Consider the following 25649-nt stretch of genomic DNA (forward strand, 5'->3'; position numbering starts at 1 on the left):
CTTTCTATTGAAGAAGTATACCTCCCAACCTCATGGCACCATGCTGGCCCAAATGATCTGCATCTGAGTAGAAGTGAGAATATGCCAGCTGTTAAATTTACAACTTATTTTCTAAGTTAATAATAATCAATTTCTAATAGTTTTCTAGGGCTGCTGTAACAAAGTACCACAAACTGGGTGGCTTAAGCAACAATAAAGTGCCTCAAAGTGGGTGGCTTTGTCTCTTGGTTCTGTAGGCTAGAAAATGGAGATCAAGTTGTCAGCCAGATCAGTTCATTCTGAGGGCTGGGAGAGAGAAATCTGTTCATTCCTCTCTCCTAGCCTCTGGTGGTTTGGTAGCAATCTTGATCCTTCATTAGCTTCTGCTGCATCACCTTGATCTCTGTCTTCATCTTCATGTGGCAGTCTCTGTGTGCATGTCTGTGTCCAAATTTCCCCTTTTCATAAAGATGCCTGTCATAGTGAATTAGGGGCCCATCTTACTCCAATATGACCTCATCTTAATTTAACCAATTACGTCTGCAACAACTATTTCCAAATAAGGTCACATTCTGAGATACTAGGGGTTAGAACTTTAATATACGAATTTGGCAGTCGGGGGCACATAATTCAACCCATAACACAATTTTATTTAAGTTAAATTTATTCAAGCAACATGAAATAATAACTCATTATAGTCTAAAATTTATATTTGAAGCCATATTCTTTTTTTTTTTAATACTCTTCATGGCTTTTAGATTTGTCACCTACTCTTCCAGCTTTTATTTTCAGTGTCTATGGTGTTCCAATTGCTTTCATGCAGGTGTCTTACAGTGTTCTTTCTTACTCTTTCTAGGGTAATTTCTACATTCTCAGGGTCTGCAATTCCGTTACGATTGTTTGGATTATCACTGCATACATGTGTTACGTATCACTTGTTCACTCCAAAATTCATAAATGCTTCAAAGCCTGGCACCTAAGCTGGAACTTTAATTTGAGTCTGCCTGGTAGTAGATCTATGACCTTAGGTTAGTCATAGTCTATGACCTATGAGTGCGTTTCCTTACTGGTAAAGGGATTCATGATAATTGTAATAGGGATTCAGAGAAGACGGAACAAGATACTGAAAATAAAGTTCGTAAAGCTATTAGCATAAAGCTTGAGATTTAACAAATGTTCAGGTAATTTACTTGTTTTCATTTTATTATTCAAAATGGCTTAGTGTTCTACAAATTGAAGAGAAAACAATGCAGGCCTTTCTCCAGGTCACTCAACAAAATTTACACAAAGCTATGTCAATTTTGTTCTAGGTTAGTTTGCTGTAACAAATGACCCTCCCTCAAATCTCAAGTAGTTTATAAGAACAAACTTATTTTGTAGTTTTGTTTCTGCTTTTTTTCTTGTTTCTGTTTTGTTTTATCTACTTGTCACACTAGTTCTTCTCCTGCCCCACATTTCTCCCTCATTCCAGAATGCAGGCTAAAAATAGAGCCTGAAGACCCTATCTAGAACATGCTGTTCTTGTAACAGAGGAAAGGAGTCCAAACCAAAGTACTCAATGTCTCTTAAAGCTCTGCTCACACCACTACAAAGTGATAATCAGCTTATCAATAGGATAAAACAAAGTTTGTATAAATTCATAAAGCTAAAAGGAGCTGTGAAGGACAACTGTGATATGTTCATGCTTCTAGTCTGTGGCTGACTTAGAGGGAGAACCTAACAGAAAGCCTGAAAAGTTTTTAGTTTATTATATCAAAGGGATAAACATTCACGGTTACTTCAATAATTGTGTGTAAGACTGGGATGATTTTCCAGATTTAATTTTTGGTATTTCCCAAGAGTGTAATATCTCCTTGTAAATTTTTAGTTGCTTTAAAAATGTAGGCATAGTGGGAAGGGCAGAAGTACTTTGGCTTCTCATGGAAATAGCGTATTCTTTAATGCCCTATAGCACTCAGCTGAAAATGGTGCCTTGATGGATGTGAGAGAGTTAATTCACATCCCAGATACCTAACTTACTCCCTGGGAGTAAATTACTCATTGGCGGGACAAGGTCATTCTTCATTTTAACCATCACCATAACATTTTGTATTGTCAAGTGCTACGTGGTTTCTCAATCCTTAAAATCCCCTGGTGAAGTAAAGGGGATGACAAACAAATTATGTCTGATTTACAGACTAGGGAACTGGGACTCAGGCAAGAGACAAAGCCATCATTGGTAAGGACTATCCCAGAAGGCAGGAACTGTGGCATGGGTCTCTGTTTATCATGTAGAGTGCAGGAATAAACCTAAGGGATATTAGCTATGCATGCAATTCTTATATTTCTTGGAACTTTAGCTCCCCACCCAAGCTGATTCTTGGCAGCAGCCATCTGTCAAAGAAACAAAAGGTACAAAGAAAATTAAGTACAAATTATGTACAGTGTGTTAGAATCTAAGTTGCAAAATCAAAATGAAACACACTGTAACTTAAAGTCAACTCCCCAAAACAGCATCCACGAAACTAAGGACACTACTATGTGCCACTAGTTTGACAGGGGAATCTGGTTAAAACTATCAGTGGAGGCATGGAAAGGGGGCCAGGAGAGACAAAGCTTAGAAAAAAGTACAAAGAACAAACATTCCATTACTTAGTATAATTTCACCTAAAAGTTTACATTAATTTGAACAAAATCACTGTTTCTACTTTGTCATTTTATTATGAGGTCAAGCCACGACTTGGCATTTATTCAAACAAGCATGTTTTACAGACTCTTGCAGCTATACACTTAGCGTTTGTCAAATTATTGCCTGTAAAACAATGCTGGGCTTTGTGTTGTGAGTCTTCTGGGAATGCTCAGATTCTACCAGCCTACCAACCTAGGATCCCAGTTCTTGAAAAGTGATAAAAATTTCAAAATGAGATATCATAAAGAGCCCTTAAGAGTAAGTCCACATTTTAGTCTCAACTGGAATGTTGGGCAATGGGATACAAAGTTGGGGTGGCTGTGGCTGATTTTCAAATTTCTGAAGTGGAATGTTGGACATTTCATGTCTGCTTCAAGCTAAATCCTAAAATGCAAGCAGCCAAAGCAGATGTGATTTCGTGAAATTTAGTGTTTATTTTGCCTTCATTTTATAGTTTGAAAGGTTCTAACCCATTTTCCTGCTGCCAATCAGAGATCCAGTTTTGCCCTGATGTCCCATTGATTCTAAAATCAATGGCTGTGCTACCAGTGCTTAGACAGCGTGATTGCTCTTTGAAAGCAAGCTGCTGGGTAAAGATGACCCTTCTGAGTTTGATCAATTTTTACCACAACGAGGCAGAAGAGTTAAGAATCAGTGTGATGATCTATTTATATTGATGTCACTCAGGTCTAGAGCTCTTCTGGCACAAAGACTTACAGATGGAAATTACAAATTGAGGGTGACACGTGTGGAAAGAGATGCCACAAATCTATGACACAGAGTATACTAAAACTTATTTCAGTGTTTTTACAATTCAATAAAATGAACACATAAAATTAGACTTAATTTTATGATCCAAATCGCACTCTTTAATACAATTATAGAATTTCTTCTTTAGTGGTAAGGTCATAGTATCTACTGAGCTAAATTACTTCCTAAAAGACCAAGCAAATTAATTACCATTATATGCTCTCACACTTAATAAATAAGGGAAAGTTCTCAGATACTCTTTCACCTGGATTTCAAGATAAAATTCCACCCATTACAAGTATTTGGAAAAAACTTTATCCTTTAATGAGAAATTAAACTTCAAAAGAATGTACACGATCCACTGGTGGGGCATTTTTTTTATAAATTGTTTTTTATTGTATTAAAATTCACATAGCATAAAATTCACCATTTTAACTACTTTAAATTATACAGTTCAATGGCATTTATACTAATGAACATGTGCAACAAATAAGTATACTATTCACAATATTGTGAAACCATCATCACTGTCTTGTTCCAGAGCACTTTCATTACCCCAAACGGAAACTCTATATCCATTAATGAGTCACTACCCATTCCTCCCTGCCCACAATCCCTGGCAGACCACTAATCTGTTTTTTGTCTCTACCAATTTGTCTATTCTGAATATTTCATATAAACAGAATTATACTGTATATGGTCTTTTGTGTCTGGCTTAAACTTTCACTTAGCATAATGTTTCTAAGGATATCCATGTTATTGCATATATCAGTGCCTCATTCCTTTTTATGGCTGGGTAGTATTCTATTGTCTAGATATACCACACTTTGTTTATCCATTCATCAGTTGATCAACTTCTGGGTTGTTTATTTCTTTTTGACTATTCTGAATAGTACTGTTATGAATATTCATGTATAAGTTTTTGTTTGAACATCTGTTTTTAATTCTTTGGAGTGTTTACCTAGGAATGGAATAGTTAAGTCACATGGTAATTCTATGTTTAACTTACTGGAGGACTGCCAAACTGTTTTCCACAGTCACAGCACTATTTTACATACCCACCAGCAATATATGGGTGTTCCAATTTCTCCATGTCCGTGCAATATTTGTTATTGACTACTTTTATTGTTATTATAGTCATCTTACTGGATATTAAGTGGTATCTTATTGTGTTTCAACTTGCATCTCTCAAATGAAAAATGATGTTGAGTATCTTTCATGTGCTTGTTGACCATTTGTGTATCTTCTTTGGACAAATCTCTATTTAAGTACTTCACCCAAACTTTAATTGGGTTGGCTTTTGTTGTTGACTAGTAAGGTTTCTTTATATATTCTGGATACTACACTCTCTCTCTATATATATGATTTACAAATATTTTCTCCTATTATGTGGGTTGCCTTTTCACTTTCTTCATAGTGCCCTTTGCACAAATGTTTTTAATTTTGATGAAGTCTAATTCATCTGTTTTAATTTGTTTCTTGTGTTTTGGGTATCATATCTAAGAAACCATTGCCAAATCCAAGGTCATGAAGATTTACTTATGTTTTCTTCTAAGAGTTTTTAGTTTTAGCTCTGGCACTTAGTTCTTTGCTCCATTTTGACTTAATTTTTATATACTGTATGAGGTAAGGATCTAATTTTATTCTTTTGCATGTAGATATTCAATTGTCCTAGCATCATTTATTAAAGACACTATTGTTTCCCACTGAATGGTTTTGGTACCTTCATCAAAATAAATTTGTCATAGATGTATTGGTTTATTTCTAGATTCTCAATTCTATTCCATTAATCTATATGTCTACCCTTATGTTAGCATCACACTTTTTTGATTATTGTAGCTTTGTAGTAAGTTTTGGAATTAAGAAGTGTGAGTGTTCCAACTTTGTTCTTCTTTTCTAAGATTGGTTTGGGTATTTGTGGTCTCTTGCAATTCCGTATGAATTTTAGGATCAGCTCTTCCACTTCTTAAAAATAAATGGTCATTTAGATTTTGATAGAGATTGCATTAATCTAATGGGGAATAATTCCATTTTAACAATATTATGTCTTCTAACCCATGAATATGCAATGTCTTTCTATTTATTTAAGTCTTCTTTAATATTTTTTAGCAATGTTTTATAGTTTTCAATGTACTAGTCTTATACCTCCTTGGTGAAATTTACTCCTAAATATTTCATTCTTTTTTATGCTATTATAAATGGAATTGTTTTCTTAATTTCCTTTTGGGATTGTTCATTGCTAGTATATATAAATACAACTGATTTTTGCATATTGGTCGTGTATCCTCCAACTTTGATGAATTCATTTCATAAAAACTATGTTCTATGTTATAGTTACTAGTCAAAAACAGACTAGAGAATGTCTGAATAACTTGGTACAATGAGTTACTTCAGAAAAACCATTACATTAAAAAAAAAAGGACAGTTTTTTATCACATTTCTATTTTAATTGATATTACGGCTATTATACCTCTTCCACAAAATAATGGTGAATTTAAAATAAACCTTTCTGCATATGACCAGAACAATTGCAATATACTCTTGCTTTCAGAAAGACTATTATTTTTGTTAACAAAACATTGTTTGTCTGGTGGGTAAATAATAAACCTGTCAGCCCAAGACCTATGAACCACTGAAGAAAGCAAAGAAGAATTAGGAGCTAAGCAAAATCGATTTTTAAAGAAATGGTCAGGAGATATAAAAATGTATTTTAACACTTTAGACTCAGATATATTCTTGTGCAAGTTTCTCTTAAATAGCACATAGGACCTGTCTGTCTATTGGTGAAAACTTCACAGTATTTGCAGACAAGTTTAAACCAGAGCACCAGAAAGTCTGCCACTACAAAGAAAATAAACACACAAAACTTATGTCATAAAGCGTTGAGCAAATTTAAAGCAGAAAGGATTCATTAAAAAATTTAAAAGCTTAATAATGATTAGGGAGAAGAGACTAAGTGCCACCGAAAAAATCTAGCTCAGAGATAATTACGTGATTAAAAGGGTGGGAATAAGAACTTAATTCTCTAGCAATAAAGAAAAAGAGCTGAAGCAGAAATAGGTTGGCTCAGGGATGAGATTGATCACAAAGGAAAATTGAAGGAACTAGATGACACATGGCCAGGGGACAAAAACCTGGGGAAGAATCAGATTTCACATTAAGAGCTTAATGAACAAAGTAAGCAACGTGCAGAGAGCTTAAGCAGCAGAATTATCAACCCATAACATCCCTATCTGCAGTACTCGTAGAACCCGAGATCTCTAGGCAGAGGTATGAAGTAACTGGCTGAAAATATTTTAAATCAAGTACAAAGGATAAATTTTACGGCATCAAGGACATGACATTTTAAATAAGTTTGTTTTAAAGTCCCAGCTTAAACTCCCTTGAGTGGTAGCAGGAAGAGGTGATCAGTGGCAAAAAAGGGAGTTGCTCTTTAGAGTTTGCTCGAAGTCTGCTTTATCATGCTGATCTAATAGTGTTTGAAAGTTCAGGTCAGCATCCATCAGTGTTGGAAATCATTTAGCACTCAAAATTTCACAGGGTGTTCATAGAGGTGAACCCTGCCTCCAGCAAGGTCAACATGTGACTCTATTGGTTACCTTAAAGCTAAAAATCTAAACTAGTGGATGATTTTTTCCTTTATGAATTAAAGCATCCTTCACTTACAAAAGTTTTAAATATGACATCTCTTGTCTCATAATTAAAATGGTTCCAGTTTTTAAAAAAATCAAGCCCTGGATAGTATTAGGAGAGTATCTTTTACAAGGTAAACTTGTGGTGATATTCATTCTCCCATGTAATGGGCACTGTAATGCGGTACCCAGATTCCTTTCAGTGAAGGACTTGCTGCCTCAGCTATGGGGAAGCGCTGGTGACGGACAGCTTTGAACTGTCAGCACCTTCAAGGGATTCACTCAGCTGCAGAGAGCCACCTTGCACAAGGTCACACTCTTTGTGGGGTGGCCCACTCCAATGAGGAGTACAAAGGCCAACTGTTTTAGCCCAAGTTAGAACAATTCGGAAAGCCCATTCTCCCTGCAGAGCACCCTGCCGGGTTGACTAGGGCTGCTGTCGAGCTAGGATTGCAGCTCAAGTTCTCCCTCTTGGAAGGACTCCCTCAGGAAGTCCTGCTTCCACACCCTCCCTTCCGTAAGTGTTGATCCCAAGGATCCTTAAAAGACATTCTGCACGTTAAACTGCATACCAGAGACTGTTTTCCAAGGAGCCCCACTTCTAAGTATGTAAAGAAAACGTATCCAGATTGTAAAAATGTACAGATTACAGAAAATATGTAAAGAAAAATTTATCCAGATTATTGAATTATATACATATTTTCGGAGATAATAGAGGATTGAAAGAAAATGATAAAAAATGGAAGGACTTAGATAATATCAAGTAGAGAATTAAGGTTCGAGCTAATACAGACATAGTGGTCAAAGGGAGTGTGTGTGAGGTGTGAGTATACTCTCAAGGATATGCCTTTCCTTTTTTTTTCAAATGAATATTACCAGACTTAAGAAACAGGTGGTGGTGTTCTTCTCCTCCCATCCATAAGAAAATAGAATTCACCTACACTTTACTGTTGGTGGACAAAATGAAGATTATTAATAAAGTGGAAAAGGGCAAAAAGAATAGAAAGTTGGAACAGGGAAAGGAAAATTTCTATAATAATTTTACAGTATTAGTTCATCTCTGGTTCTCTTTTCTATTTTCACTTCCAACACTGGTTTGTACACAGACTTTTTTTTAATTTCCTTAAATCAAAATCTGATATTGTATATAGATTTCTGTTGACTTTGCATCACAAACATTTGTTTTTGCCTCCAAAAGCACATTTTAACTAGTAACAGAAAGGTTAAACACGAAGTTCATTCTTATATAACCCAAGTATTTAAATCTAAATTTTAAGTTGTTTGTGATTCATGCATATTCTGTGAGTTTGCTAGGGCAGTCAGAACAAAGCACCACAAACTAGGTTGCCTAAACAATAGAAATTTATTGTCTCACAGTTCTGGCAGCTGAAACTTTGAGATCAAGGTGTTGGCAGGGTTGGCTGTTTCTGTGGGCTATGAGGGAGATTCTGTTCCATGCCTCTCTCCTAGCTTCTGGTGGTTTTCTGGCGATCTCCAGCATTCCTTAGCTTCTGCTGCATCACCCTGATTTCTGTTTCATCTTCACATGGAGTTCTCTCTATGTGCATTCACAAAGAGAGAAAATATTCCCTGTTATAAGGGCAGAGTCATATTGGATTAGGGTCTACCCTGATCTGTCTTAACATAAAGTTCTGCAAACATCCTATTTCCAAATAAGATCACATTTACAGGTACTGGGAATCAGAACATCAACATCTTTTTTGAGGACACAATTCAACCATATACATATGAAATTTTTTTCACACGCACAAATAAGTTACAACAAGTTCTAGTAAGATATGTACGTTGAAGGTGGCCTAATACTTTCAATAACATTTAGCCTGAGCAAAAGCAAAAGAAAAACCTTACTTTGTTTTGCTGTATCTCTTATTTTATCATAAATTCTGCTCATGCCAGATTGATCTCAGTAAATTAGCATGTATTGACTGACTATTACATGCAAAACATTTGGCTATGCACTTTGGGTGATATGAAGATATACAAGTTGAGGAATTTGCTTTTTAAGAGTTTGTAATATTGTATTTATAAAAATATCAAGGGTACAAAGACATTTAGATCTACTCCCTGCAATTTAAGAAAAATGTTATAGAGTTCTTCAGTTTTGTATACATTTCTTCATTGCAGAATTTGGTTTATACTCGGAGAGCTGGAAGTTGTGAAAAGTCCTTGAATGTTTTAATTCTGTGAATTTATATCACCAGTTACATCGAGAATGACTATAATATAACAAGACCTTTTCAATTGATAAAGGAAATTTAAAGCATTTTTATTGCTGAATAAAACAATGATCTATTGCACAAAAGATCAATTGGTAGTTAACTTCTTGTTATGGGATCAGCAGTTTACATTTATTTGACATTCATGAAAAATTATCCTTGGGTATTAACTGCATGACTTTAGTTGAGAGTGAACAGCTTTAGGCACAGGATCTGGGACAGTAACCCTTCCTTTGCTTAAAAATTTGCTCTGTGACCCCTTAGCAAACAGCATACAATATATTATTATTTTTACATAAAATTCTGATTAATGCTATATTCAATTTCCCTGTTTCACTATTGTTTAAAAAAGAACAAAATTTCGGCAAGTAAGAACCACTCTTTAAGAAGATGGGTTTAAGTGTCATGTTCCATATAATCCTATAGATAGATCTCTATTTACCCTCGAAGCAGTTTACAAGATTAAATTCAAAATGAGATAATTTGTATTTTTGGAATAACGTCTCTTTTTACAAATCATTTTACAAGATTTAAGACATATTTAGCCATGAGAAGAGAAGATAATCTTCAGTAAAGAATTTATGCCTCCCCTATGATATCATATGCTAAGAATAGTGTTAAATCCAACTTCAGATCTTTGATTGTAAAGAAAATTATATGCATAGGCACCAAGGTAAACTGAAGACAATTCATCAATAAGATCTACCTCACATAAAGATAAAATCATAATGCACAGATATATATCATTCTGGATATCTGAATTATCTCGATAGCTGAGCTATAAAGTTTTAAATACTATCAATTAAAAATTTTTATTATTATTATTTTTTTTTTTATTTTTGCGGCACGCAGGCCTCTCACTGTTGTGGCCTCTCCCGTTGCGGAGCACAGGCTCTGGACGCGCAGGCTCAGCGGCCATGGCTCACGGGCCCAGCCGCTCAGCGGCATGTGGGATCTTCCCGGACCGGGGCACGAACCCGTGTCCCCTGCATCGGCAGGCGGACTCTCAACCACTGCGCCACCAGGGAAGCCCAAAAATTTTAATTATTTTTAATGGCCACATTTCTTCAACCTACTCTGCACTTCACTGTAGAAGATGTGTAATGAAACTTTCTTGACACCTTAGCCATTATTATTTAATATTTGTTACTTAATATAGCAAAATATGATTTTAGACACAGATGTATAATGAAGAGATTTAGTCCTGAGGGGGCCCTGACCAAGACATGGGCCCTGAATATTCTTTCTTGATGTCAGTTTGCTTTTTAATTATCTGTTGCATCTTTATGAGAAACTGCCTTGTGAAAAATTAATTGGTACCTCATGATTTGATGTTACCTTCTTTTATGTGGACTTCTTATTGTTCAGAAAATTATATTCTTCATTATGTTAATCCCCATCACTCAAAAGTTTTATCTCCAACTGAATATCATTGGCTCAAAAACTGTCCCCAAAATCTTTGTATCGTTTCTTCTATAGTAAGTATCTTACTTTCAAAAGAGCATAAAGAAAACATACGCCATATCTTTTTAAGAATTAGGTAAAAAATTTAGAGAGGTAGCTTACTATAAATTCAATAAATATATATAAGAGAGAATTCTGTAGACAAGACTCTAAGATTTTCTTAGTGCTTGACATTTATTAGAATTCTAGGTATAAGTAATATTAAGAATACCACTTAACTTACATAATAAATATTCAGTATGAGCACAAGATTACAAATCAAAGAACCTTTTTTTATCTTGTGTTTTATAGGTAAAACTCAGCTTTTAAAAAATATATATATAGTGTTTTGAACGATGCAGGGGTTAGGGCCCTCAATGCGTGTGCACTGGAAAATCTGCATGTAACTTTTCCATAGGCCTTCCAAACCTGTGGTTCTGCATCTGTGGATTTAACCCACTGCAGATCTCCTTTAGTACAGTAGTAATTATTGGGAATAATTATTGGGGAGGTCTGATTTAAAATAATAGAAAACTTAAAATAAGGCACATAAAATACATTTTCAGCAACCCTGGAGGTAGAAAGGTAGATAATAATTTTCGAGAACTGCTAAAACTGAGGTACAACGCTAGTTTTTAAATAGCTACTGATTGGGAGAAATAAGCTATATTAATTAAAATGCCAGAGAGCAAGAAAACAAATGTCTTTAAAATTGGACGTAGAATTAGAAGTCACAAGGGAAGATCATTCAAGTCATAGCATAATTTAGCTGCTTCCCACATGGGGAACTTTAGGCAACATACCCTGGTGTGAGTAAGAGCAGGAATTTGTTTATGTTACCACGGCTAATGACAACCCTGGACAACAGAGGAAAAAAGTGACAGTGTAAGAGTAACAGTATAAATTTTGAGAGCGCCCACATGATGGATTGTCCCGCTTGTGAAATCCCTTTTGTAATAGCATTTAATATCTTGAACATTAACATATTAAGCAAAGATTAAATTGGTCAGTAACACTAAAGGACAGAAGATGATTTAAAAAAAATTCCTAAAAAAAAAACTGCCTCCTTGAAATGAGCTCTATAATCATCAAATAAGAATAAGTTTCCTCAAGAAAACCTAATGTTTTAAGTGATAGTTCAGTTGAAAGAGATGAAAACTAACTAAAAGCAAATAAGAGTCTTACTGGATGAAATTGCTGGAAAGGATTAGTTGGTGGGTAGGGAGGAAGCTTTTCCAACTTATGTTTTTCCAACTAATTCTGGTCTAGAAAATTTTTAAACAATTCAAGATTACAGATGTAAGAACTGTATTGTCTTAAGAGCTGTGACTGGCAACTGTCTCCCGCATTCTAAATTTTCATTTTTCTTTCATGAACAGATTTTCATATCATGTAATATATTCTAGAAGAATAGAATTAAGACAAAGACAATAAAAATTATTCTATAAAGTTTTATCATAAAAGAACACATGCAAGGGTGTTGCAACATATGTACTACAATTCAAATGTTCCTGGTCATCTGAATTTTCTGTGACCAGAATTATATTTTACATGGTCACATGACATAAAAAAGTAACTGCTGAAAAAAATACCATATGGATAATAGAAACCTTGGGGACTATGTAGCTACAGTTTAACTTCATCACATTAACACCTAGAGGACAATACAGGTTCCAGGGCTCCATCCAAGGATACAGACCACAGTAGTTGGGGAGTTGTTAGATGGGGAAGTTGTATTGTTTTATCAACTCATTTGGTAATTGTGAAGCAGTCTCTGTGTTTGCAAACTACTAACCTAGCATACCAACTGTTTATTTTACAGCTATAGAACAAAGAACAAGGTGATTAAGTAATTCACTTAGCGTTTCCTAGCCAGGACATGAGCTCAAGGTTTCTATCAACCATCATTTCTGTGCTTTATTTCCAATTCAGTTCAATTTAATTCACGAATCCAATGGAAGAGCAAGTATTCATTAACCATTTATTCTGGGTTTTATTGTTCCAATCTTAGATGAGTAATTCTAGGTACACTAGTGGAGATATTTTAGATAAAGTTTTCTTAAACCAGAATATATTGAAAGAGTTCAGGACTTGAATCCTTTGAAATTATGCTAAATTTTTTGGTTCTAAAATTTAGAAAACATTTAGGTTCTAAAATTTATGCCATTCTAAAAATAGCATAAGTCCATTTTTATTAATTAAATTTCCATAAGTTTTGTCAAAATTTCAAAGGGGAAATAATTATATTTCCCCCCCAAATTAAGACCCATTGATCCAAATCCTTATCTCTAACTGATTTCCTTTTAAAGACCATGTTAGAAGTAGAACATTAACCCCAAGTCTTGGAATTTCATATTTATCTATCTTCCCCAAATATATTGGCTACTGGAATTAAATTGTGTTACCACAATTCAATCACTTTTTCCTTGCTCTCTTACTTGCACATAAAACTCACAAAAAGTAAAACATACTGAACATTCCTTTTATGATTTTCATTCTCCACTTTTATCATTTCAGAGAAATAAAGAGTAAGAAAATAAGTCAAGTGGATAACACATACACATAATAAGATCATTTGCTTTGTTTCAGCATGCCTGGTATTTGGAAAGTAATTGCATTCTCTGGTCACAGAATGAGAGTCTAAAGTGAAAAAGACTTTTCATCAGATATCTTTATTCAGCATTATATTTTGTATGAAAGCATTAGTAATATATATTGAGAAAGAATGCAACAAATACACATACTGTTTTTGTAATAGGAAAATTTTTGAGGAAAAAATAATTAAATGTCTTGCAAGAACAGATTTTTCTATCTCTTGAGGTTAGAAGAGCAATTATGTTTCTTTGAGCAGCTGATGGAGGACATCATCAAAATGGAATTACTTCTTTGTGAGAGAACTGTCAGCTTACTTTTATATTAATAGATAATAACTTCGGAATATATCTGTGGGGAAAGAAAGCCTGTTTCAGTAAGTGGTGTCTTTATTGTACTACTCAACCTAAGCCAAAATATTCTCTCAGATTGCTCCTCTAGTTACATTACCTCAAATTAAAAAATATACAAAAATTTCATGAAATACCTTTTTTCCCCTAACCAAATTGACTAATTATCACTGATATCAAATAGTTCATATTATGCCAAAATCCTAGCTTTTGGATTGTCCTAATGACTCTTCTAGAGATTCAGGGTACTTGAAAGTATATATTAAAATACATGTTATACCTGCAATTGTTTGGATGTTACATCGTAATAATAGTGAATTTAATAAGATGAAGTATCAAATGACAGAACAGAAGTCACAACTAAATAAACTGATAAAACTTTCAAAATATAATTTGATATACTGATTTATTCATCGATGAATATTTGGGGAATGAAGATCCTTTATAATAGAATTGGTTTCAGAATGTACTTGTAGCACATAAAAGGCTGTACTAGATTTCATCTTAGGAGAAATCAATTTTTTCACGAAGTTTCATGTATGTGAGACTATACATGCCAAAAAAATTTTATGTTTATTTCCCTTATGACCAGGAACAGTTGAGCAAAATGTGGTTATTTGATCCAGGCTAAACCTGTGAAGTCCAGAGAATTTGTTTTGGTGACATCAACCTTGCTATTTGACATTCAATTGGTGATTCTTTCCCAATTTTCAATCATCCAACACTCCTCTGTTATCTAGCTTGCTCCCCCTTCACCCAAACATGAGTGGAGCTGATAGCAGCCACTTGAACATGTTAACTCACTCATTTTTCTTTAGAGTTAATGTAGTAGCTCAGCCAAGCATTAAACTCCTCTCTAATTGTGAAATAAAATTGTTTTTCCTGAAAGTTAATTAAAGGAGGGAGCCTCTAAATGACACTATATTTACTGAAATGCAGAATAATTCTGAATCCAAATCTGATGTCCTTTTTTTGAGGTTCTCTAGTGGTAATGATAGGAGAGTATATAAACAGAAAAGATGGAATCAGTCTTTTTGTTCATCCGTAATGGAAATGTTGAACAAGGAGCTAGTCTGCTTTGTCTTCTGAAGGTTTATTGCACAGAGGGTTTGGGATGTGGGTGGGCACATCTGGGACATGAAAACATTTTTGAAGAACTTATATTGTGGCACCATGTAAAAATAAATAATTAAACATATAATCTTAACATGTTCTTTTAGTTTATAATGTGACAATAATAATCCTCATAGAAATAAATATGCAAGTAAGTTAATAAATATACTTTCTTAAAAATACTGTATACTTTTAGTTGGGTGATGAGCATATAGTTACATGTCTAGGAAATATTATATTTAGTTATAAATGTTCATCAAAGACATATGATTTCAAGAACTGAGGTAAAAGGCAAAGAGCTTGGCAAACTATAGTAAAGGAAGAATTCCAGATATGGCAGAGTAACTTGTTGCAGACCAAGTCTCTTTGAAAAATTAGGGAATTTATTTTTGTTTATATCTAGTCAAGAGAATGGAGAGCTACACAGACAACGATGTCTTGTAAGGGCCAGGAACCTGGTGAGAAGGATGGGGAGGGCACAACTTTGAGTGTAACATTGCCTTGGAGGACTGTTGTAGTTCCTAAGGCTAAGAAGACAGCCACGAAGTAGATAGGAATCTAAGCTGAGATTCTGGCCTTCTTAGGGTCTATAGAAACAAACCTTAGAGTTCGGGTCCAAGATAGGAGGACTTGAGGGGACAAAAGTTCCAAAGAAAAGAGAACACTGATGAAAGTCTAGCATTGTGTCGTTTTTTTTTTTTTTGCCCCTCAAGCCATTGCTAAATTTTATTTGATGTTGGGTCAAGAGTCTAAGAAGTAGAGTCAGAAGTGGAAGGTAAAGATCTGGGCATCTGCACAGAGTGTTTGGCAGTTTCACGGGATGGAGGAAAAAATGTTAGGGGGGGGAACTCTAGTGATTGCCACTGACTTCCTGTTAGGATCATAGAAATGTTATATCCTAGGAACATGGATGATGAGAATTAGATCAATTCTCACAAAAATGGGAAGCTCAGTCTTAAGCAAGCAAAATCCCACACTGGAAAAAATTGGTTTGCTCCATATTTAAGGTGCCTGAGAGAAAGCAGAAGAATATTCTGTCTGGAGGAAGATAGTATGAGACAAAGCATCAAATTATCTCTATAATTTTTCATAAGCTAAAACCAACATTTAATCCAATTTATTAGGCATGCCAGGAGATAGAATTAAAAGACAGAAACTAAGAAAATAAACAATATGAGTAGATCCAAAGGTGAATCAGAGTTGGAGTTATGTATTATGGCCTTTAAAATAATAAAGAGTAAGATGCTTAACAAAATTGTTGATGAGATGGAGAATCTCACCATATAACTGGAATTTATAAACAATAATCAAATGGAAATTATAGAATTAAAAATATAATAATTGACATTAAGAATGCAACAGATGTGTTTAACTGCAGATTAGACTATTGAAGAGAGGATTAGTGATCTAGAAGAGATACAGACTGAAGAACAGAGAGAAAAGAGAGTCTGTAATATAGAAAAGAAATCCAGGATATATGACGTACAATAGAAAAATTTAATATCTGTAATTATATTTTCAAAATAAGAGAGAGAATGTTATAAAATGTTATAAAAGCAATACTTTAATAGAGAATGTGTGAAAAATTTCCACAATTGATGAAAGGACATCAATCCACACAATCCAGAACTTTAGCAAATACCAAGGAGGATTGTGGCAGAGAGAATGAAAACCTAGGCATATTAGAGTAATATTAACCTTTTTAAATGCATAAATAACATTTGAAAAAGCAGCCAGATAAGACACATTATATTCAAAGAAAAAACATTTCATAAAAGAAACATGCAGAAGATAATGAAGTGACATCTTTAAAATGCTGAAAGAAAATATGTGTGAGCCAGGAATTCTTTATCCAGGAAAAATATTCCTCAAAAATGAAAATGAAATAAAAATGTTTCCAAACAAAAACTGAGAGGACTCCTCAACAGCAAATCTACATGAACCTACACATTAAAAAAAAGTTCATTAGATAGAAGAATAATGATCCCAAATAGAAGCATAGAAATGAAAGACAGAATGAAGAGCAATGGAACAGATAAACACGTGGCTGTATCTAAATGAATATAACTCAAGAAATGATAATAACCCCTTTGGGGTCAAAAATACATATAGATTGAAAATTATGACAATTATACCATAAATGGTAAGGCAGTGGTTTTAAATGAAATGAAATAGCTTTTAAATCTTTGTATTTTAAAGGAAATACTGCATATTAATAATTAATAATGATTATGAGTAAAGTTAATGGGCTATTGCTCCCTGTCATAACAAAACATATAACAGAAGCAAAAGTATAATGTGTGAAATGGAATTGAAAATGAGACATTATTGTAGACATTCTTTTTCAGCATAATTTACTGATGAATTCACTATTCCTAAACATGGATGTTCTAGATCCTCACTGTTCAATAGAAATATAATATGAGCCTATGACCATATTAAACAAGTAAAAATAAACAGATGAAAATAAGCATAATGGTATATTTTAACACAGTATATCTTAAATATCATCATTTCAACATATCATATAAAATATTATTAATCAGATATACTCTTTTTGTCAAATTAAGTTTTCAAAACCTGTGTGCATTTCAGACTTACAGCTCATTTCAAACTGAAATAGCCACATTTCAGGTGCTCAATAGTCACATGTGGTTAGTGGATACCATAATGGGCAGCAGAGGTCTAGACTGTAAGCAGGAACAAACTCAGATGACATCTATATGAATTTGATCCACTGACCAGTAAGTAGTCTAATGATATATCAGATATTAAAGTTTATATTTTATTGTAATACTTTAATAAATAATTTTCTGTTTAGAGTCTAGTTCCCTAGCAATTAATATAATCTCAGTTAGTTCCTGAAATATAATGCCACTTGGTGGTATGGATACTGAAGTGAAAAGGAATTTTTGTCTGGAATACAATAACATCACATTGTTTAAATCCAGCCCCCTCCCCGCCACCCAAATCAAAGTTGAAACCACTGTCACAGTCATTATTATATAGTCAATGTTTAACCCATAATTCAATAGCAGCTATTTATCTATCTTAGTGCAATTTTGCTTGATTGTACAATTTGGTCAAAAAAGCCTAAATATCAATGAAATGTAATCTCACAATAACTGACTTAAGCATTGCCTTAATTTTCAATTAATTTGTATTGAAAAACATGTTAATTAAAAGAAAGTCTGTCACCTTTACCTCATTAAGGTAACTCTTCTATCTTGGCAACAAAGGTAAATGAAAAGCAGGCTTTATAAAAATGAAAATGTAATAGCTCTCCTTGACCAGATTAGTACTCATTTCTAGAAGCATGCAGATTGTCCTCTACTATAATCCCTTAATTACTCCTTGGGGCCATAAATACAACCAATCTTTAGAAGAGGGATGCAAATATACTGCTTTTAAAACGGAAAAAATTTATGTCACCCAGAGCTTCTGTATGACAGTTAAATTATGGATTGTAAAAATGTAGCAGCCATGTGATTCAGTGAGGACAAGCAAGCACACTTACCATTTAGAAGATTCTACTTTGCTTCCCGGGTGTTTTTGTTTGTTCTTTTGTTCTAGAATTGAAGCATTTTCTCTTTTAATTGGGAAAAGATTTGATAGAGTGACATTAAATGTTCTTTTCAGAACAGAATGTCTTAAAAATGGACTGAGCTATGGATATTCAAACAAAAGAAAAACATTTTAATTATATCATTCATAAACTTTGAAAAATTTTTTTACATAAATCATGGATTCATTAATGTAAATAACTTCTGTAACATACTAACACTATTCATTAATATCTTATACATTTAGATTCTTAGGGTTAATATATATAAATGCACTTTAAACTGTAAAAAAGTTACTAGTCATGAGGTTAACTAAAGAATGTTTAATAGTTTTCCCAAAAAGCATACATATTTGAGAGAGACCAAAATCTTTGGTGAAACCTTAACCATTTTTCAAAAAGAAACACATAGTTTTTTGCATATATTAATATCAAATAATTTTATTCTCAAAACAAATGTTGCTTCTAATGAAAGTATTTATTTCCTAGATGTGTCTTCTCTCAACATTTATCCTTTCAACAAATATTGATTAAATGCTTATCATCTGTCCAAAACTATCTTTAGTACTGTGAACATGCAGTAACAAAAGTTCATTTGCATTCTGCATTCACATACCAATGAAAATATTGAGAAAGACAAAATTTGAAACTACTCTAAAAACTAGAAAACAAACAAAAACAAACAAACAAAACCCCAGTGCCTAATTTTCATCTGCTGTGAGGAATGTCCACTGAATCTCTTGCTAAAAGGAGATGACTGATGGACAAAATTATGGAATTTCATTCAACCAATATGGATTGAGTGCCTCCTATATGACTGGTATCAGTCCTAACATAGCCCTATCAACACATATCCTTTTTTTTCATGCCCCCACCAAGAACACTGTGTAACAGGACATACAAAGAAGTTTGGTATTGAGATGCACAGCCGATAAGTACATATTTTTGAGAATACTGCATTCATAGACGTATATTGTTTCATTGTCTACATGTGATAGGATAAGAATTACAGATTTAGAACCAGTTTCATGAAAAAGGATACTTAATAGATCTCAGTGAAATTTTAGACTTATACACTTATAATATCTGTGATGTTTGGAAGGTTATCTCCCCTTTATGAACCTCAGTTCCCTAATTTTTCAAATAGAGACAATGTTATCCACCTTATACAAACTTTCTTGGTATATTAATTGAATTAAATATAGAAAGTAGTCTCTGTTCTTGAGAAGCAATATAGCTTAGTGATTAAAAGCATGGACTTTCTATGACCACACCCTTGCTATGGGCTTTCTTTGTGTCCTTAAGCAACTTACTTACTTACCCTCTGTGCTTTGCTTTTCACATTTGGAAAATGAGGATGATAAAATGATACCTATTTTGTAGTATTGTATTGAGGACCAAATGAATTAATATGTTTAAAGCATATCAAGCCTGGCATATAAAAACCATTATTTAAGTATCAAGTATTGTCATTATTATTATTACTTGTATAGTGTCCTCCCCAAAATTAAATATTTGTATCAAGTTACTTAAAAATAAATTTCTGATGCAAAGAGACAGAAAGATATCCTGTGTAAGTGGATTGGAAGAATTACTATTGTTAAAATGTCCATACAACCTAAAACAATCTACATATTTAATGCAATCTCTATCAAAATACCCATGACATTTTTCACAGAACTAGAAAAAATAATCCAGAAATTGATATAGAACCACAAAAGACACTGAATAGCCAAAGCAATTTTGAGAAAAAAGAACAAAGCTGGAGTTATCACACTCCCTGACTTCAGACTATACTACAAAGCTACAGTAATCAAAACAGTATGGTACTGGCACAAAAAGAGACACATAGATCAATGGAACAGAATAGAGAGCCCAAAAAATAAACCCACGCACTATGGTCAATCTATGACAAAGGAGGAAGGAATAGACAATGGGGAAAAGTCAGTCTCTTCAATAAGTGGTGCTGGGAAAACAGGACAGCTATATATAAAAGAATGAAATTAGAACACTCTCTAACACAATGTACAAAAATAAACTCAAAATGGATTAAAGGCCTAAATGTAAAATGGGATAGTATAAAACTCCTAGAAGAAAACATAGGCAGAACACTGTGACATAAATCATAGCAATATTTTTTTTTGGATCTGTCTCTTAAGGCAAAGGAAACAAAAGAAAAAAGGAACAAATGGGACCTTAATGAACCTTAAAAGAAATGGGAAAATATGAAACTTAAAAGCTTTTGCACAACAAAGGAAACCATCAACAAAATGAAAAGACAACATATGGAATGGGAGAAAATATTTGCAAATGATGTGACCAACAAGGGGTTAATATCCCAATATAAAAACAGCTCACACAACTCAATATCAAAAAAAAAAAATCAAAAAATGGACAGAAGACCTGAGTAAACATTCCTTTAAAGAAGATACACATATGAGTAACAGAAACATGAAAATGTGCTCAATATTGCTAATTATTAGAGAAATGCAAATCAAAACAACGAGATAGGGCTTCCCTGGCGGCGCAGTGGTTGAGAGCCCGCCTGCCGATGCAGGGGACGCAGGTTCGTGCACCGGTCCGGGAAGATCCCACATGCCGCAGAGTGGCTGGGCCCGTGAGCCTTGGCCGCTGAGCCTGCGCGTCCGGAGCCTGTGCTCCGCAACGGGAGAGGCCACAGCAGTGAGAGGCCCGTGTACCGCAAAAAACAAAAAACAAAAAAACAAAAAAACAAAACAAACCAAAAAAAAAAAAAACAGAAAACAACGAGATATCACCTCATGCCTGTCAGAATGGTTGTCATCAAAAAGTCTACAAACAACAAATGTTGGCCAGGATGTGGACAAAGGGGAACCCTAGAAAACCATAGGTGGGAATGTAAATTGGAGCAGCCACTAAGGAAAACAGTATGAAGGTTCCTCGGAAAACTAAAGTTAGAACTACTGTATGAGCCAGCAATTCCACTTCTGGGTATATATCCAAAGAAAATGAAAACACTAATTTGAAAAGATGCATGAACCCCAGTGTTCATAGCAACATTATTTACAATATCCAAGATATGGAAGCAGCCTAAGTGTCCATCAACAGATGAAAGGATAAAGAAGATGTTGTATATATATACAATGTAATACTATTCAGCCATAAAAAAAGAATGAAATAATGCCATTTGCAGCAACATGGATGGACCTAGAGATTATAATACTAAATGGAATAAGTCAGACAAAGACAAATATCATATGATATCACTTATATGTGGAATCTAAAAAAACACAAATGAACTTATTTACAAAACAGAACAATGAACCAATGTTCATAGAATTACTCCCCAAAATATAGTTGTAATCCAAAATTTTCATGGTTTAAAAAAGGAAAACTGGGTAAATTCCATTTATTCTGCGTTCCTCTCATTTATCCCACAAGTAGATATCAAGTGCTTACAACAATCCAGGCACTGTACTAGGGTCTAATGATAAAATTGTCAAGAAATAAGATAAAATTTCAGGCCTTGTGAAATCCACTACCAATAATCAGATAATCATAAAATAAACGTAAAATCAAACAGTGATAAGAACTCTTAAGAAGAGGTACATAAGACAAATTGGAAGAGTCGACCAAGGAAGGGCAATCATTGGCTTCATTAAGGAAGTGATGTTTGAATTGAAGTCTGAAGGAAGGATAGAGCTTAGCTAGGCAATGGTGATGGGGGGATGGAGGGAGGTACTCCAGCCTCAGAGATCAATATAAGCAAAGACTCTGTAGCGTGTTCTAGTAACTGAAAGAAGACCAGTGGGCCTGGAGTGGAATAAAGAAACAGAGGCATCATGAGGGATGATGCTTTGGAGGTAAATAAGCCAAGTTAAGGAGTCTTTATGATAAACGTGGTTAGAGACCATTGAGGTTTATTAAAAACAGGGTGAGAGATGATTTTCTTATTTACTTTTTAGAAAGATCATTCATTAAAATATTTTGCATTAATGTTTTTATTATGAAAACATTGAATAGCATGTGTGTATTATCTAATTACTGAAATAATTGTGTATCACCAATTTCAATGGGAATTATTTATTTTTGTTTATTTTCTTAAATGAGAATTACTCAGCAAGAGGTTTTTCAGGTTACAATTATCTTCTGGAAGCAGGGAAGACTATAGTCTGAAGCTCAGAGGAGAAGAATGGGTTAAAGATGAAAATTTGCAGGTTGTCTGCAAATAGACTATGGAGAGATTACAGTACAAGAGAAGGACCCAGGGTCAAATTTATGAAACCAAATTCATGGCCATATATGGGAAAGGAGGCTATAAAAAACAAATATGGAGCAGGTAGACAGGCAGGAGGAATAGCAGAGAGTAGTAAGTCAGAGAAACCAAGAGAAGAGAGTGTACCAAGATTTCAGCACTGCTGAGAAGTCTAATAATAAGTGGACTGAAAAACATTCTTCATTTTGAAACAAAAGGAGTACACTAATTAACGTTGAGGTAAGCTAAAGTGAATATAAGCCAGACTGGAGGAAATTGAGAAGAGGAGAAGAAAGTACAGCATTACTGAGAAACTTTTTCAAGAACTTAGCTTCAAAGATAGAAAAGAGAAAGAAATAACCAGAGGTAAATGAAGCATCTGGAAATACTGGTTTATAATTTTAGTTTTATTTTCTTTAACAGAGGAGATTTAAAACTATTTAAAGATGAGAAATTACCCTGTTGATGAGAATAAGAGGGCATAACCGATAGTAAAATGTCCCAGAAAATATAGAAAGAGGATAAAATCCATAGCATAAGATATTTGGAGTTACTAGTATTAAAAAAAATGAGTGAGTTTCTATTGTAGCAGTTGGAAGGATTATGAGATAAAGCCAGATGTATATAAATTTATGAATTAAATAAAATGTAAATGAGAGACTTTCCATCTGATGTCTTTTTGTTGGTTTGTTTTTCTCTATAGCTGGCATCAAGTGTTCCTCCTACACAAATTCCCACAGATATGGCCAAGGAAACATATGATTAGGGAAAACTCTGTTAATGAAAAACAGGGATGGAACATCTATCTGCTGAAATTTTCAAACAATTACAGGTAGATATAATAGTGATGGGAATGGACTGAAGGAGATTTAGAGGGCTGATTCAGGCTTCCTATCACCCATCCTCAACCTACTTCCAAGTAGAAATATTCACTTCAGGAAGCTGAAATTTTGTCATTCTCAATCTAGAGATAATTAAGTAGTGTAATATCATTGAGATTAAAATACTGGAGTCAGTAGAGGGTTTTTTTGAATTTTTTATTTATAATTTTAATTGAAATATAGTTGATTTACAATGTGTTTCAGATGTACAGCAAAGTGATTCATATATATATACTTTTTAATATTCTCTTCCATTATAGGTTATTACAAGATATTAAATATAGTTAACTATTAAATATAGTTCCCTGTGCTATACAGTAGGTCCTTGTTGATTATCTACATTATAGAGAGTAGTGTGTATATTTTAATTCCAAACTCCTTATTTATCCCTCCCCCCTCCCCTTTGGTAACCATAAGTTTGTTTTTCACATCTGTGAGTCTTTTTCTGTTTTGTAAATAAGTTCATTTGTATCACTTTTTTAGATTCCACATGTAAGTGATATCATATGATATTTGTCTTTCTCTGTCTGGCTTACTTAGCTTAGTATGATAATCTCTGGGTCTATCCATGTTGCTGTAAATGGCATTATTTCATTCTTTTTTAAGGCTAATATTCCATTTATATATAATAGGTGTGTGTGTGTGTGTGTGTATACACACACACATACCACATCTTCTTTATCCATTCATATGTTGATGGACATTTAGGTTGCTTCCATGTCTTGGCTATTGTAAATAGTGCTGCAATGAACATGGGTGCATGTATCTTTTCGAATTACAGTTTTTTCTAGATATATGCCCCGGAGTGAGATTGCAGGATCATATGGAAGCTCTATTTTTAGTTTTTTAAGGAACCTTCTATTGTTCTTTATAGTGGCTGTACCAATGTACATTCCCACCAACAGTTCCTTTTTCTCCACACCTTTCTCCAGCATTTATTATTTGTAGATTTTTTTGATGTTGGTCCTTCTGATCCCTGTGAGGTGATAACTCATTGTAATTTTGATTTGCATTTCTCTAATAAATAACAATGTTGAGCATCTTTTCATGTGCCTGTTGCCCATCTATATGTCTTCTTTGGAGAAATGACTTTTTAGATCTTCTGCCAGTTTTTGATTAGGTTGTTTGCTTTTTAAATATTAAGCTATATGAGCTATTTGTATATTTTGGAGATTAATTCCTGGTCAGTTGCATCATTTGCAAATATTTTCTTCCATGATATAGGTTGTCTTTTTTTCTGTTTATGGTTTCCTCTGCTGTGCAAAAGCTTTTAAGTTTAATTAGATCCCATTTGTTTATTTTTGTTTTTATTTTCATTATTCTAGGAGGTAGATCCAAAAAGATATTGCTGCAATTAATGTCAAGGAGTGTTCAGCCTGTGTTTTCCTCTAGGAGTTTTATAGTATCTGGTCTTATATTTAGGTCTTTAATCCATTTTCAGTTTATTTTTGTGTATGGTATTAGAGAATGTTCTAATTCCATTCTTTTACACGTATCTGCCCAGTTGGCCCAGCAACATTTATGGAAGAGACTATCTTTTCTCCATTGTATATTCTTGCCTCCTTTGTCGCAGATTAATTGACCATATGTGCATGGGTTTAATTCTGGGATTTCTATCCTGTTCCATGGATCAAGATTTTGTTTTTGTGCCAGCACCAAACTGTTTTGATTACTGTAGCTTTGTAGTATAGTCTGAAGTCAGGCAGCCTGATTCCTCCATCTTTATTTTTCTTAAGTTTGCTATTGCCTATTCAGGGTCTTTTGTGTTTCCATACAAATTTAAAAATTTTTTGTTCTAGATCTGTGAACAATGCCATTGGTAATTTGATAGGAATTGCACTGAATCTGTAGATTATCGTGGGTAGTATGGTCATTTTTAACAGTGTTGAGTCTTCCAATCCAAGAACATGGCACATCTTTCCATTTGTTTGTATCATCTTCAATTTCTTTCATCAGCATCTTACAGTTTTTGAAGTACAGGTCTTTTGCCTCCTTAAGTAGGTATATTCCTAGGTATTTTATTATTTTTATGCAATGGTAAATGTGATTGTTTCCTTAATTTCTCTTTCTGATCTTCCATTGTTACTGTATAGAAATGCAACAGATTCTGTGTATTAATTTTGTATCCTGCAACTTTACTGAATTCATTGATGAGCTCTAGTAGTTTTCTGGTAGCATCTTTAGGATTTTCTGTGTATAATATCATGC

The 25649-nt window shown here is 33.9% G+C and overlaps 1 protein-coding gene across 1 annotated transcript in view; it reads right to left on the bottom strand.

Annotated features, from left to right (window-relative positions):
- Nucleotides 1–7252: 7252 nt before the first annotated feature.
- Nucleotides 7253–25649, bottom strand: part of STPG2 (sperm tail PG-rich repeat containing 2) — a 628041-nt gene continuing 609644 nt past the window's right edge. Inside the window, exons 12-14 of the mRNA XM_024126581.2 lie at nucleotides 18282–18430; nucleotides 11513–11566; nucleotides 7253–7364 (exon numbers count right to left, since the gene is read on the bottom strand). Coding sequence (XP_023982349.2) covers nucleotides 7253–7364; nucleotides 11513–11566; nucleotides 18282–18430 — 315 coding nt within the window. The remainder of the gene's footprint in view (nucleotides 7365–11512; nucleotides 11567–18281; nucleotides 18431–25649) is intronic.

The sequence above is a fragment of the Physeter macrocephalus genome, chromosome 7 (assembly GCF_002837175.3).
Source record: "Physeter macrocephalus isolate SW-GA chromosome 7, ASM283717v5, whole genome shotgun sequence".
Lineage (NCBI taxonomy): Eukaryota > Metazoa > Chordata > Mammalia > Artiodactyla > Physeteridae > Physeter > Physeter macrocephalus.